We start from the raw sequence: 16677 nt of genomic DNA on the forward strand, positions 1-16677 counted from the left end.
CATTATCTAGCATGTATTTTGATAACAATTAAGTCCAAAAACTAAATTGACTTATTTATTTATAGTGGCAAATTTTTCATGCATATTCAGGACAGTGACAAATAAACAAATACAAAAAGGTTTTGCAAGGTGAGGGAAGGTTAATCATCCTTCATAATTTTGCTTCTAATTTAAATAAATGTGGAATGTCTCCATAATGCTTTCGCTTGCATACATGTATAATATTTAAAAGGGACATGTTCAACTCTAATCTTAATCGACTAGGATTGTCAATTGGTTCTCTTGGGGCACTCCATGGCATTTGCATGGCCAGCTTCCTTACCAATAAAAACTTAATGCCATGAAATAGCACAAAAGTGTTGAAAGTGACATTAAACACCAATAAATCATTCAAACAAAGGGACACACAGGGATCTCCATGGATGAAAATTAAACGATGGTGGAACTTTAACCATCATAAACCGTATCTACATGTACGTCGTACAGTGTAGCGCATAAGGATAGGTGAACATGCTAATTCATTTCTTATTTAAATTACATTTATTTCAAATTGTCATTATAAAAACTATATAGAGGATACATATTTTCAATAATTGCCGTTTGTAACCCTTCAAAGGCCAAGCCCTTATGCCCCTCCCTTTACCTTAGTCGAGAATGACCAATAGCTATCACAAAGTTCCCCATGTATTTTTCTTGCTTTTTTTAGTAATTGTTATGGGGGTTAAAAATAATGTGGAGCTTATTTTTCACAGAGACACTGTCAAATTCATTACCGGTATTGCTGGTTTGCAGCAACGACAAAACGAGTCGTACGGGTTATGTAAAAGGTTAAAAAGATTTGCTAAGCAAACGTTGTCAAATGAAAAGGTTTTTCATGACTTTATCTAGCAAATCTATGCTATGCAACATGCATCTTTTAAGTCTGAAAAGAAACCAGAAACGCGGATGTATCAATTTGATTGTAAACTACGAAATGAATTCCGAATTAAGATACGATATTTCTTAACTGGAAATATTAAAAGTTTTTACTTTTTAACTTTTAAAGTAATTCTATATTATCGTTACAATACAGCATTACTCGAGTTATTTGCGATGAAATAATAATTACTGTTTAAGTCTTATTTTGTACTTCTTAAAAAGAGGGATGCAGCTGGTTGCGTAAGTCAAAATAAAAGCATGTGTTTGACTTTTTAAACTTTGTAACTGGATTATTAATTTATTTATTTAATCTGAATTATTATAAGCATTTGCAGAATTTTTGTTAAATAATTCGATAAATGAATTGTCTATCTTCAGATAATATTCTCCTGTCTGGTTTGTAGATCTACCTGTACAAGCTCAGGTACAAGTGATTAGCGATCTTAATCGGGATATCCCTAAGGCGTTAGAACTGTATTGGACTATACTATAAAAAATCCTGAGGGTTATGCAATTACATGCATTTGATTATAATTGCTAAATAAATGGCGTCAGATTATAAAAACGATTAGTTTTGAACAATGGCGGAAGACAATTGAGTCATTTGACGATGGCACAAGACATTTGAACGATGGTGGGGTGCCATCGTTAAACAGGCCATGGAGATCCCTGGACATAACTCATGAACGGTAAAAGTGACTCAACCCAAATTTTTACTTCATCTAAGATTTGTGGGATTAAGCATTGTGTACAAGTTCCAAAACATTTGGTTGAGGCAATATTACAGTAGTCTAGTGAACAAAAAGACAAAATCAATAATTTTCCATTTGCAAAGGGGCATAACTCATTCTAGAACAGTAAAAGTGATACCACCAAATTTCAAATGTGATCTATTTTTTGTGGTGATAAGCATTTTGTATAAGTTTCCCAACAGTTTGTTTCAGGCACACTAAAGTTAGATGAAAGGAAAACAATTTCAGGACTTACCGAGATACAGACTAACATGGATAAAAATAAATGCCCCCTCAGCTGATCTATGGTAGATGTATACAAAATTTTACATCATAATTGAAAAGCAAAATCTTTTGTAATAAATGATGTCAGAAGATTATTCTTAAACAGATCTAGAGTTCTGACATTCACAGACAAATTACACTTTTTTTGTTAATTAATCTTTTATTTTAATATAGTTACAAACTTTGCATTGGGACGGTCACCAATTGAAAAAAAATATTGCACTTTTAATCTTCGGTAATATATTTGAAAGGAACACTGCATTGAGAAATATCAACAAATGAGTCCCTTTAACAGCAATAGGGTTAATAAGTTTGCTCTTCGTTAGTTTTGACATATTGGATAGGGGCTGAAGGTAAAAAATGGTGTGAAAAATACGGGAAAACCTCGTTTAAACAGAGCAGTTAGTTGGAAACATGCATAGGATTTCACATACTGTCATACTATTTCCAACTCTATACAAAATTCTTCCCCTATCCAGTATGGCCCAACTAACTGTGAAGGGGCCTATTAATATAAGCATAAATTATTATTGCTGTGTTGACCAGTCACCATGTGCCTTTTAAGTATTTTACTATATGCTGTATTGACCAGACCAGGTGTTGAAGACCGAATGCACTAAAAAACTGATTAAATTATAATGGAAAAAGAAGACTTGATATTCTATAACTTGTGACAGAACATCTAATGACTGTGCCTTGTGCATCTATCACTGAGTATCAGTATCAGTTTTATAAATTTATTTTTTGAATACGGTTTACTTACTGGGTTTATCACTTTAATTTCGTTTCAACGTTATGATATTAAGTTTATGATTATCATTTCATCCTTTTAAATTAAATTAATTCTATTTCAAGAGAACCTTGATATCATGTTTTATGTTTTTATGTTTTCTTTCTCAACCAAACTCCATTTTGTTCTGTTTAAATGTATTATTTCCCTGTAACAACTTTACATTTTAAGACCGATAGTTATTCTGACGGCTGAAAAGACAGTCATAATTTGACTAGTACCGAGCTTTACAAAAAGATAAATCCTTTACTCATCCATAAACTTGTAACTGGTTCCTTGTAAATGTATTTCTTTTGCTCTCTGAAAAGGACCTTACAACACGGTGAAAACTCAGAAGAAGTCCGAAGGAATGCAAATCGTAATGGCGGAAGGAGGATGAGCAATTTTGAAGTTCCCCCACAAAAACACTACGTTATATGGGTAACTTATGTTATGTCTGAATCAAATTTGATAAGTGGAATGGTTAAATGAACATTATTCAAAATGAACAAACCATTTCCTCTCATCTAGTTCCTCTCCTATGTAGGTCATGATAAATAATGTATATTTTCCAGAAAAATGCTATTTGGGGTATATTTTGTCCAGTTCTAGGCAGTTGACAGTTCAGACCATGTATTGACAACATATAAAAAGTGTTATTATGTCCTGCTTCAAAATGTTAATATACTATTGAAGGGTGTGTGTCCAAATGGGTTATGTATTTTTTTACATGATGTAAATTTTGGTTAACCCTTGAGTCGTGATGTCCCTATTGGCAGACTGCACTAGGGACAAATATATATCATGCTCAACAATGACAATGATTATTTCCAAAACAAACATTTACAAACTATTACTTCATCTTATTTTTATCATGACAATAGTCATAATACACAATAGTCACAATACATACTTCATGTACTTACATATACATTTGTATTAATATATAAAAATTGAAAAATTGACAACTAATAGTGTTTGGCGAAAGGTACTCTATTATAGTAATGCATATATAGTTATACCAAGCATGGTATCAATAAGATACAATGATCAAAATGTCAATATGAAGCACCTGACCCCAAAACGAAGTCGCCAAACACAGGGGTTAATCATGTTAATAATATATACATAAAAAAAACAAAAAAAACAAAAAAACAACAACAACATCAAATCAAGAATATAATAATACACCGACGAAAATACCCTAATAAACTAATTACCAATCAAATAATTCATAGCTGACGTAACCCAATACATATCAACACTAGCTTGTTTAATGTAAGTCTGAAAACAATCAGATCTCCAGTCTCCGTGATGTTTCAATAAAATCTCAGGAATGCCAGCCTTGGTGGCTAATGTAGCCCCTCCATGTCTCAGCCAATGAAAAGAATAAACTGAAGGGTCTAAACCAACAAGAACAATTAACTCTCTAAAACAGTTCAACAAAACGGATCTAGATTTAAGGCAATAATTTACCATGAACAGGTAAAGCAAAAACGGTAGCATTCTAATCACCAGGTATTAAAGACACAAGATGCTTATAAGCTTGAGCAGGACATATTGATGACTCAACTGAGCAACACAGAGAAACCTGATGGGTGTAATCATGATTTTGACCATTTCAAAAAAAGGAGGATACCCTTTTCACTAACAACAACATTATCTCTGATCAATTGTTCACAATACACAATAGTCACAATACATACTTACATATACATTTGTATTATATAAAATTGAAAAATTATCACGAAATCAAAAATATATTTTTTTAATTGTTAACAACATTGTTAAACCAGGCATGCACCGGAAAGTAACCATCAACCAGTCAATGTTTTTCTATATATAAAGAAGAAGACATTGTACATTGTATATTTTTGGATCAATCCATTTTGAGATATTTCGCACTCTGGAATCAGAGTCTTTCCTTTAAAAAGAAGATGAATGACAAATAAGAAATCAGAAAATGTTACTTATAAACATTGCCTGACATTTGTGCAATAAAAGTAAAGATAAATACTGCCAGAAGTCTATTACAAGACGAGGTGTGCAAGCTTTACCACATGTCAGTCATTACATTCACCAACATTAGATGTACATTGTATATATATGTGAGTCAGAGTTGCAACGTGTAATAGTCCTTTTTGTTGTTTTATACTCACAAGACTGAAGACATCTGTAGATCATGCAGATTAACAATTTGATTTATTGTGTGTTGCTACATGTAGTTGAACATTCAGTGGCAAATATATCATGCACAATTGCATATATCCCATCAAAACGTTGACACAAGTGTTATTAGAGATCCTAACATTCATCCTGAATGCATGAGATAGTGGATTTAAAGTCCCTCTGACGATCGGCTACGGCTGCTATTTATGTATTCATCACACACTTGTATAAATGGGGTTTATTTTTAGACATTCTAGAGACTGTTTTATTTCTTTATGGCCCAACATAAACCTTGAGATTTATTTAGCATTTGACATGCTTGAAGAAATTAGATTTAATTGATCTACATCTAGGTTTTTGAAGGAAGACTCTGTTATATAAATATAGTATGAAGGTCGTACATTGACCGATAATGGTTTACTTTTTTAAATTGTTATTTGGATGGAGTGTTGTCTCATTGGCAATCACACCACATCTTCCTTTATCTATGAAATATACATTGTGTTCTTTAAAACATAAAGAATATATATATATATTACTCATTTGTTTACGAAGATCAAAGAAGGTTTCCTACAATTTCTACCCTTAAGATTATATGTAAAATGCATGTTTTGTGAACTGCATTTTTCACATTCATTTACATTTTGTAAACATATAAATGTAACAATATCTGACTGAAATGACAACCTATGTTGTCAACTGAAATAGTTTTACCATCAAGATCTCAGTTCAGCATCAAAGATATTTGAAATTGATGAATTAAAATTAATTTATATTATTATTTATGACATCAAATGTATTTCAAAGAAAGGTTAGTGTTAACATGGTTAATTGATATATATGTATACAGAAAATGTAAGGCCAAAAGTACAGTTTTATACTGTCTAAAACTCACTAGACCTGACCTGATCTAAAATTATGTCTTGTCCTATCCTACTTTAAAATTTAGTGATGATTAACAATAATTCCATGCAAAGGTCAGCAATTATTTAAAACAATGCAAAAGTGACTGTGTGATAAATAGTATTCCATCATTTCTTTTTCAGGTGAAATGAAAAATTGTATAGATGGATAAAAACAGAAAGGAGAAACATAAGCAACTCAAAGCTGTGGAGAAGAAGATAAATTTTGTTGAACGAGATGAAGATGAGATGCCTGTTTTTAGTGGTGCTGTTTTACACGTCCTGTCCTCAAATGGTCTGACAAACTGTAATAAAAGTGGAATAATACAGAAAGGAAAAATTATAAAAAACAATGATATGGGGAAGAAAGACATTAATTCATTTGTTTTATCGCAGGCAAATATCGATAATCCCCAAAATAGGGACAGTTGTTATTGTAACAAAATGAATGGGTTGGATGCCATGGGAAATGGGGCTGAACAGAATAGGAATGATCAAGAATCTGGTACTCCTTCAAAGAGGCAAACAAGAAAAATTCAAAATGGTGGATCTGATGTCACTTTAAATGGATTTAACAGTTCTCCAGATTCAAGCCCAGTCAAGCCTGAAGCATGTGCATGTAGCAAGACTGTTAACGGAGATGTTCAGCACTTTTCAAATGAGACAAAGACAAGCCCAAAAAGTCCAGCAGTTCGTCCAAAGTCTATGTCCTGGAGTAGGATGGTAAAACAAAGAAAGGAAAATAAAATGAAGGAAAGAAATGGAAAAGGGAATAAGAAATCACACAAAAGATACATTTATCCTGAATTGTGTTCTAGTTCAGAGGAAAGTTCTGATGATAATGTTAAATCATCTGATAAAATCTCAACACTTGAAGGGCACTGTGATAATAATTACCATAAAATAAAATCAATGAATAACCAAAGCTTGAAACTGTATGGAAATAACTTGGTTAGTAAAGATGGTACCGAAAAGTTATCATTGGCTCAATATATGAAACCTGTAACGGTACCGATAAATGGAGAAAACTGTCATGCACAGAATTTACCGACCTCTCAACCCGATTTAACATTATCGAGGGTAGCACCCTTAGCTGTTCCTGAGGACAGTGATACTGGACATTCATCAGTCTCAAGCTCAGAGGGAAAAATGAATGGATCAGTCATAGAAAATAATATTACCAGAAGTATGTCACAGGAAAATATAGACCATGAACAAGTAAACACTGTTGAAGAGGGTGCAGTAGCGGGTCCTAGTAGTGCTGTCGATCACAGAGAGATGGAAAGAAATATTCTACCTCTCTATAGAAATCCTAGTATTGATAGTTTAGAGGAAGTAGGGGATTATATAGAAACAGATTTCCCATCTAAAGCCAGTCGACTTTTATTTCAGTCTAGTTCTCGTAGTTCTTCTCCATCAACTGATGAAGAAGATGAAGGATATGGAGTTAATAAAGCAAAAGATAAGGTGCTTTTAAACTGTGATGAAGTCGAACAGTCTTTTGATCCTTCTTGTCCTCAGAATCCTCCTAGTCATAATGTAAATCCTGATCACTTGAAGCTGAAAATCCTTGAGCATGTTGAGCAAAATAGTCCTTCAGTGCAAAGGCCAAACTTTGATAATGTTAATCATGCTGCCCATAGAATTGCTAGGTTGAGTAGCGGTGCTGGAAGTGAAAGTGAAAAAGGTGGTGTCATGGGTTCAGACTCGTCATATGTGTATACACCTGAAACTGACTATCAGGAATTTATAGACTCTGATCTTCCATCTTCAGAGGCAAACAATCATTATGCCGGAAACAGTGATAGAGATTATGCAATGCCACCACTTGGCAGTTATGCAGAAGAATATCTTGATACTGATTCCAATTTAGGAGCAAGTAATCACCTTGTTGGCGCAGAAGGCGGGGCTACTAATAATCTAAACCTTGAAGGTCGTTGTTATCCTTTTGATTATATTGACAGCAATATGGAGGTATATGATCCTCATTGTGATCAGCGGGACGATGACAATTATTTGCTTCGGGTTATTTATAAACATGAAAAAGTACCCATTGCTAATTTTCAGGATTCAGATAGTAATAAACAGGAAAAGATATTCTGTAAACTTTCTCTGGATCGTGACAATCGATCGTTATCTGGATCTTCTGAGGAGGAAGAGAATGCACTCCATCATTTCTGTCGTGATACACCTGGTCTTGCCTCATCTGCTCAGCAGACGAATAATGATTGCTCAGATTGTATGGGTGTAGAAGATTTAGAGAATTTAACTCATGCTCTGCAGAATGCTGTGATTATGCACCTTCCCTCTAGGCTTGAAGAATCATCAGAGTGAGTTGAATGTTTTTTAAGGCAATACATTGTATATGTATATACATGTATATATATGTTCCGGACCATATGAGTATTTGGACCATACGCGTATGGTCATGACCATATGCGTATACTCATATGGTCCGACCATACGCGTATGGTCGGACCGTACGCGTATGGTCGGACCATATGAGTATAATACTCGTTTGGTTATTGACGGGCCGGACCATATGAGTATTTGGACCATATAGGTATATATATTTTTTCAAATTACATTATAAAAGTTTCAATAATACATAAACTTTATCTAAAAAAACAGTGATGGTTTAAAACATGACATTTTTTTAAATTTTATAATCCAAAACACTACGTAAAAATTTAATATTGATGCCATAGTTAGTTTTCATCGCTAGTTACATTCGTGCATTTTAATAGGTTTGGATGACACTCACTTCCACACGGTATCATAGCTTTTTGCATTTGCAAGAAATTTTTGCACGATCTTTTTCATTAACACATTTTGTTTGCGAGAGAAAAACAAGCCTTTTTTACAGCTGTGTTCAGTGATACTGAGGTCTTTGGCAATTCTGAAGTCTACGGTGTTTTTAAGAAGCTCTACATCTCAAATATCGTAAAATGACTGCAATACACCATCTTCACAACACAACTTAAATAAACCAAAAGTATGCTACTTTCCAGTGACGTCTTATGTAACAGTTCATTAAGAAATGTTTGGAATTTAATTTTTTAGTCGACATATTGCCATTTACTCGTAATAACAAATCGGTAATGACCATAAAATGTGTTTACTTTAAATTTGACAATTAAGTAAAATTAAGTAACTATGTGAAACTTCTTATTTTTATTTAGCTTATCTTTTTATTATAATATAATGATAAAATTACCTATATGATAGCGTATTTTGAATGAACGGTCATACCATATGAAGAGTTTAGAAGTATTAAAAGTAAACTGTAACAGAGTGTTAATTACCCCGACCATACGCGTATGGTCCGACCATACGCGTATGGTCGGACCATATGAGTATATACCCATATGGTCATGACCATACGCGTATGGTCCAAATACTCATATGGTCCGGAACATATATACATGTACTATTAATTTATTTTAAACATTTATTAATTTTGAACTGACAACTTACTAGATTTATAACCTTGTAAATGACAGATTATCTGACTTGAGCTATTTCAAAAGTTTTCTAGTTTCTATCCCAGTTTTTTTTTTTTGCTCAAACAACTTGAACAAAACCTTAGTCTTATAAGTTTTTGAAAGGTCACATTATTTTTCTACACCAAAGTTCACCAATACATTGCATGTTTGCATTGGTTCATGTTTATAATTAAATTAAAAAGAAATCAATGTATTCCATTAAATCACTACACACACAAATAAAAAAAGCTAAGCAACAGCCATCAACTCCTGTCTGAAAACTCTTTTAATAAAAAATATTATGCATCTTTTTATGAACATTTTTTTACTTGTTTTTACTTGTTTTATGAATATATTTCTATCACATGATTGCAGGGAAAGTTGTGAAGACCCAATATATGAAGAAATAGACAACTTAGATTCTTTTTTATCTACTAGTGATAACAGTCTGCATGTTGTGGAAGAAGAACCTTGTCATGGTTCTATACCCAGAACTAAAGTTAATGTAAGTTTAGTGTTATAGTATCATCAATACCATGACCACCGCTGAGCAGTGGTATTGGTGCATTCATTACTGTATTATAAATGGTTTTTTTTTCACTAGATAGGTTGTATATCACAGATTCATGTTACACAGATTTCTATAGAGAGGTAGAGAATTTCTTTTCATCTCTGTGATCATCAACATTACTAAGACCTGCTACTGGGTTCTCTTCAACAGTGTTAACAACAACTCCAGGGAGGAAAGAATTTAAAATTAAAACAAAACCTTGTAAAGCAAATTCAAAAAATACACAGAACAAATATTTATGTACATATTGCCAGTAATATTTCAAAACTTTTTAGACCAACATGACCAATTTTAATTACATTTCTGTTTATCCCAATTCTTTGCTTTTTTCCAGACTCTTCCTAAGTATGAGCGTAGAAGACGTAAAGGCCATAGAGGATCTGATGTAGATAAAGTGATGATCTGGAATGAATATGAGGCATATGTTTTACAAGTCAAACAGATTGGAACGTCTGCTTGTGGTCCTACAGCTGTTCTTAATATATTGGTAGGCTATACTTTTTATAATGTATAAATACAAGTGAGAGGTTGAGCTATCTATAGTATAACACCATGTTTAACACACTATTTTATTTTTGTACCAGGTCTAACAGAAATATAACAGACTATCTATACCTTCCTAAACCAACTTCTCAATTTACACGTGCATGAAATATTTTGCTTTTGATTGTAAAGCACGATTTTTGTGCATGGAAACAAATCATTGAAAGTTCTCCCTTATGATTTTCTCTTATTGGAGATTTTTTTATCACTGCAAAAGCTGTATAAACTGGTCTATGGAAGAAAAGAAAGTTTAATAACATATTTGATTTTCTATTTGTTTATCAGAAAGCTTTTGATTATCAAGTTGACAAAGAAGAAGTATGTAAAAAAGTGACTACAAACCTGAGAATGGAAGCTGCACCAGTCCCATACTATCTTTTCTCTAGATACAATGCAGGTATGGTTTAGAATTGGAGTGAAACAATATATTGTACACTCATTACTGGTATTATTTGTGGGATACCAATTAGTACTTGGGTTTTGTAGGCACAGGTGAACAACCACAAATTTAAAAGATCAAAATATTAAAGCTGGTATACAGACATATATCCACAAAAATGAGAGTTTTTCTACAATCCACGAAAATTAATACCCTAAAAAAAATGATTGCACAGTACTACAGTTTTTGATGGGTAATCCTTTCATAATAGTTGTCAGATACAAATACTTTTTGTTTCAACTAAATCATGGACTATATAGGTTTAACATCTTTTTGTGGTAACCATCTAGCCAGTCTTATGATAATTCAAATTAATGTTCTCTGTTACTTCTTCACTAAGCACGCTCAGTTACGAGTATGAGCAAAGAAAAGAGCAAAGACTAGTTGGCTATGATTTAAAATTATGTGTTCTCTAGGAAGACTTATATAATGTTTACCAGGTTATATCAATGACAGATTGTGTTTGAGGTTGGCCTGTTTCTCAGACTTATATTATACAATTCATTTAATAAACAGTGTAATGTTTGAAATGGATAAACATTTTGGGAAAAAGTTTGTGTTCATAGCCAAGATTAAAAATGTGTGTATGTACAGGTTTATGTTAAAGTTTGTTTCATCAAAAATGAAAGGAAACATGAAATGTAAATTATTTTGGAAATTAAGCTGATGTGATCAGTGTAAAACACAAGAAATTTAACACTTATTATGTCTATTTATTTAAAGGGACAACTGCAGCTAATTTAATAGATGGGATAACAAAGCTGACTAAAGGTACAATAAAGGGTCGTTTCTTCCACTTCTATCCTGCTAGAAAAGTACAACTATTGAAATGGTTGGGATATTGGATGAGAAAAGGTAGGTTCAAATAAGTGAAAATTAACTTAATGAAATTGATTGACTTGCAATCATAAAAATAGAAAACTAAATTAGTGCATATAATTTTCAAAGGCAAAAGCCAATACCAAATGTCTTGACAAACCAACAATTACAACATAAACACTTTTACAGAAAGCAAAATTTTAGGAAAACACTGCAGGGAATATTTCCTTGGAAAGATAAAATTGAGAATGGAAATGGCAAATGTGTCAAAGAGACAACAACCCGACCAAATAAAAAAACAACAGCAGAAGTTCACCAACAGGTCTTAAATGTAGAAATTCCCGCACCCGGAGGCGTCCTTCAGCTGGCCCCTAAACAAATATATACTAGTTCAGTGATAATGAACGCCATACTAATTTCCAAATTGTACACAAGAAACTAAACATGTTTGTGAGATCTCAACCCTCCCCCTATACCTCTAACCAATGTAGAAAAGTAAACGCATAACAATACGCACATTAAAATTCAGTTCAAGAGAATTCAGAGTCTGATGTTTGCAAACATAATCATTTATTTGTCTTAAATTGCTTCTAACAAATTTAAATACTAACACAATTAATAAATATTTCAGCATGAATATAATTGTGTTTTTTTTATTGTACTGAACTAATTTATTATATCTTTCAGGAGCTGTGCCATTAGCAACACTTAATCTACAAAGGGGAGTTAAGCCAGGATGGACAATCCCTGATGCTTGGCATCATCAAATGGTTTATGGTGTTAGTTCTAAAGGTTTGTACCTTATGGTTATTTTAAGGGGACCTTAATGTCCAAGTAGTCTGTCTAGTTTAACTAGCCTGACAACACTGAGGTTGTGAGTTTGAACATGGGTTTTGTCAAAAGTACATTCAACTCAACTTAATGAACTGATTCCAATTTTCTTGCAAAAGGTTGATTGTTCTCTCTGGATAATGGGTTTCGTCCATCAATAAAAATTGGCCTTACAAAATAGCCAATGTACTGTTTTGTCAAACAACATTTAAAAAAAGCAAACAAATTAATGTTTAATTCTTTTGAACTTTTGGAGAAATAGATAAGGAAATCAACCAACTTTTAGTATGAAAAATACAGATATGAATATAATTTTCTCAATGAGGGAATTTTCTTGACGAAATATAAATGCCACATTATTTTAAAGCCCTAAATTCTTTAGAATTTATTTTATGGATAATTAAGTTTGCTTTAACCTGGGTTTTAATTCCAGGTGTCCACTTAACAAATCCACTGGAGATTGTTCCAGAGGAGATAATAATGGAACAGTTGACAAGTGATTCAGTGTTATTGATACGGAGACAAGATGTTGTAAACAGATTCCGGGACTGGGCTCCACTCAATGAATTCCTGAAGAAAAATGATGACCGATGGCAGACAATGAATGTTTTAGGTTTGTTAGAGATTATACTGGTTGATAAAAATTCAAATACTTGGGTATATTTTTAGGCTTTTAAAAGGTTGAAGAAGATTTCAGTAAAAAAAAAGGAGGGGGAATCAAAAACCATCAATGAAAGAATGACAGGATACTGAAATGAATGAAAGAAAATAAAAAACACAATTTTTGCCAAATCACTTCACAAAAACTAAATATTAAAAATGAACTCCCACATTGAACTTGAATTTAAATCAGGTGTTCTGGAAAGGTAATCAGTGCCTGTTTAAGTGTTGGGTACTTGCCACTACAAGGAATATACAATAAATTGACCTAAAGCATTTAAAAAACAGCTGTATAAAAAGCTGTTTACACAATTAAAAATAAAATTCTTTTTATAATTACAAACTAAATTTGTTCAATTGATTCTTTTGTATAGAGGAATTATGTTTAATGGTTGTTAAATGCTCAAGCTTTTAATAACCAATAATTATTGAACTGTTTATAATTTTACAGGTCAGGTTGTAAATGTATTGAGAGAGGCTTGTACGGCCCTGTCACACCAAGGACCCCGGTATAGAGCACAGCTTACATCGCATATAACGATACCTGCTGCATATAAAGCTGGAATAACATTATTTGTCCGACAGAATACAGAAGTTTGCCAGGAATTGTTCAATGCACCTGATTTAGAGCTGATGAATCCAGAAGAAACGGAAGAAGGATATTAATAATACAAATTGTTATTTATAATTTAATTTATGCAGTTTTTGGCCAGTTTATGAGTTACTTTATTCAACTATTCCAATCCCTGTGTCCATTGGACTGATAGTTTTTGTTAGGTTATTCCTGGAAAATTTATGCCTTTATTCAAAATAGAACTATTTTTTTCATATTCCATTGATACACAATGGCTTTCTTTGTCTACTATCTTTCACTTTGTTTATAGTCACTGAAAATAATCTTACTTATTAGGTACAAGTGGGATCACTCCATGACTATCTTTATTTTTGGTGCATGCATTTCTCAATGCGTAAGAAAACATGACAAAATAGTTGCCTCTGAATATTTATATTATTTGTTTTTTATTTCTCATTATTAGGAGCTGTTTAAATGAAAACTTGTGAATATACATTTACATTTCAAAAAAGTTATAAAATGTTACTTGTATAATGAAATCATAACTTTTTATAATTTGTGCATAATATATTTTATAAATTTCTTAAATTAAAATATTGGTAGTGAACAGCATTTTTTATGTCTTCATGTTTTTCATCAGAAATACAAATCTCATCGATCCAATCTTATTTTCAATTCTGATATTGCTTTAAAAAAAATGTCAGATAGACTTTTTTAATTATTTGTATACTTTGTACGAATATCGTTAACCAAGAAATCCAGAAATAATAGATATTGTTTCCACAAACAGATAATATAAGGTTTCAATTAGTATTGATACGAGAAACAAATTGAACTTTCCCAGATAAATTTTATCTATAACAGAATATCAATTCTATATAGTATATACCCATCACCTTAAATTTATTATGAAAGAAGTTATTTGTTTAAAACTTATGATGTGGTATCTGTTATTTACCTTCCAAAAATAAAATTCTAGGTCAAAGCAGTGATGAAGCCATATATTCGTTGTATAACAGTTTGGTAAGAAGCACTTTGTTATAGTAATGACAAAATTTACATGAACATATTTTATATGATAAGGAACAAAGAAAATTTCCTACCCATTTTGGTAAACCTGAAAAAATAATTGCCTGTTAAGCAAGGGATAACCAATCAATCAATACATGATTATACTGTTGCTCTTTTTATTGCAGTAATCAGTTACGATTTCTTCATTTCAGTAAGGGGAGTAACTCATGACATTTATACATAAATTACGTACGAGTCAAATTAATATCCTTGAATGATTTCCTAATAAATATCATACAGCATCTCCTTACAGATGTAGTGATCATAGCATGTTATGTTTTTACATTTGATGAATGAAGGATAGTATGTAGGATGTAAATCACATGACCATCAAATTTTGGATTTTTTTATATTTTTTTGGTAAAGAACCTGCAATGTTAAACTATTCTTACAATTGACAATGTTCAAGATGTGCAATTGTTCTATGCAGCCTCTGTCAATATATTCAATTGATATTTAATGTATTCCATTGTGCTTTAGACACAAATAATTCAAACCTGTCTATCATCAATCATGGCTCTTGTTAATTAGTGTTGTGTAGATATGGTTATTTTAGGAAGTGTGGTACATTTGTATTTTCCCAAGTATAATGAGTGTATTTTCAAGATTTATTATCATTTGTTATTTAAGAATACCTGAGAAGAGTGAATATTTTCTTGTACACTATTTAACTGTAATATATACCCTTTGTTTGATCATGAAATTTAAAATTGACATTATGAAAACCTTGTTCCGCTTTTGCTTCTCAGGTGATGTGATACTTTTCTTTTTTCATTTAGTAAAAATGAGCATGCTTTCAAAATTACTTGTAAATTTATTTCAGAAACTACTATAAATGAATAGACATACTATTGATTCATTATAATTCTGGAGTAAAACGAATTATTTATTTTTTTGGAATAGAAAAATCACAAATCATATGTGTTTATGTATTACTTGTTCTGTTATTTTGTTGATTAATAACAATTGTTGCTCCAAATTGGTAGTTAAAATAAATATTGCAAAAACTGTGACAACATAAGTTTCTCTGAAATAAAAAACTAGAAATTTAAAATTATATAGCATAAATGTATGGAACATTTCCTGAAATAGCAATAATTTATAATAACTTAATGTCTGATCCAGTGTAATCTCGAAATATAAATATGTTATTAAAAAGCTATAAAGAAAGCTGGTTTGTTGATGAAATATTTAGTTTCATACAACAATCAGATTGGAGAAAAACAACTGTTGATCAATGACATTAAACTGCATTCATGCTCTCTCCTCTGTATGACTTGAGAAACACCTAAAACAATATGTTTATTTCATAATTGTAAATTTGAAGTGGTTGGTCCTCTAGCTTTGCATTCAATTATTATCTCCCTTGTGGTCAGTTCTAATCTCCCTTTGGTTTGAAAAGAGTAGCTTCCCTTTGCATGTTTTGGAAGAGCAGGTTCTCTCTGCTTAGTCCTTATGAGAAAATTGTAACCTTTATGCAAATGGTTAAACCATGCTGATATAATCTAACTAAAGGTCAATTATGAAAAAGAAATATTATTAGATTAAAGGTTAAATGTATACATGTATATTCCCTATAAACTCATGATTCATGTTGCTAGATAAAACCTCAGTTAATTAATACAAATTCATCTGCAGCAAATAATATGAAATCTTCCAGTGAATTTATTTACTAAATATTCAGCCATTTTAATTAAATGTTTCTCTGTATAAGTATGACCAAAGTTTTAACTCATGCACACAAATTAAATCGGTCCATAGGTGAATAAAACAGATGTTCTTATTCGCAGAGCTAAAAATTTTGATTGCAGAAATATAGGTTAAATTTGATGTTTCATGTGGATTTTTTTGGTTTGAACAAATAATTTTTGTTTATGAGATACGAAAATTTGCAATAAAACTGTAAATAC

The 16677-nt window shown here is 31.8% G+C and overlaps 2 protein-coding genes across 4 annotated transcripts in view; one reads left to right on the forward strand and one right to left on the reverse strand.

The window, feature by feature from the left end:
• LOC134721627 (membrane-bound transcription factor site-1 protease-like) overlaps window positions 1-2957 on the reverse strand; it is a 38863-nt gene extending 35906 nt beyond the window's left edge. Inside the window, exon 1 of one of the 3 annotated variants that reach the window (XM_063584743.1) lies at window positions 2795-2957. The gene's annotated coding sequence lies outside the window, so the exon portion shown is untranslated. Of the gene's footprint in view, window positions 1-2697 lie in introns of all 3 variants that reach the window. The other 2 variants (XM_063584744.1, XM_063584745.1) reach the window with 2 other exon arrangements.
• A 71-nt stretch (window positions 2958-3028) lies between these two features.
• LOC134721629 (uncharacterized) lies at window positions 3029-14303 on the forward strand. Its single transcript, XM_063584746.1, has 9 exons — window positions 3029-3144; window positions 5919-8104; window positions 9635-9764; window positions 10165-10317; window positions 10659-10770; window positions 11536-11667; window positions 12319-12423; window positions 12896-13075; window positions 13574-14303. The coding sequence occupies exons 2-9, from the start codon at window positions 5940-5942 to the stop codon at window positions 13786-13788; spliced, it is 3192 nt and encodes a 1063-aa protein (XP_063440816.1). The 5' UTR covers window positions 3029-3144; window positions 5919-5939; the 3' UTR covers window positions 13789-14303.
• The last annotated feature ends 2374 nt before the right edge of the window (window positions 14304-16677 follow it).

The sequence above is a fragment of the Mytilus trossulus genome, chromosome 6 (assembly GCF_036588685.1).
Source record: "Mytilus trossulus isolate FHL-02 chromosome 6, PNRI_Mtr1.1.1.hap1, whole genome shotgun sequence".
NCBI classification, from domain to species: Eukaryota; Metazoa; Mollusca; class Bivalvia; order Mytilida; family Mytilidae; genus Mytilus; species Mytilus trossulus.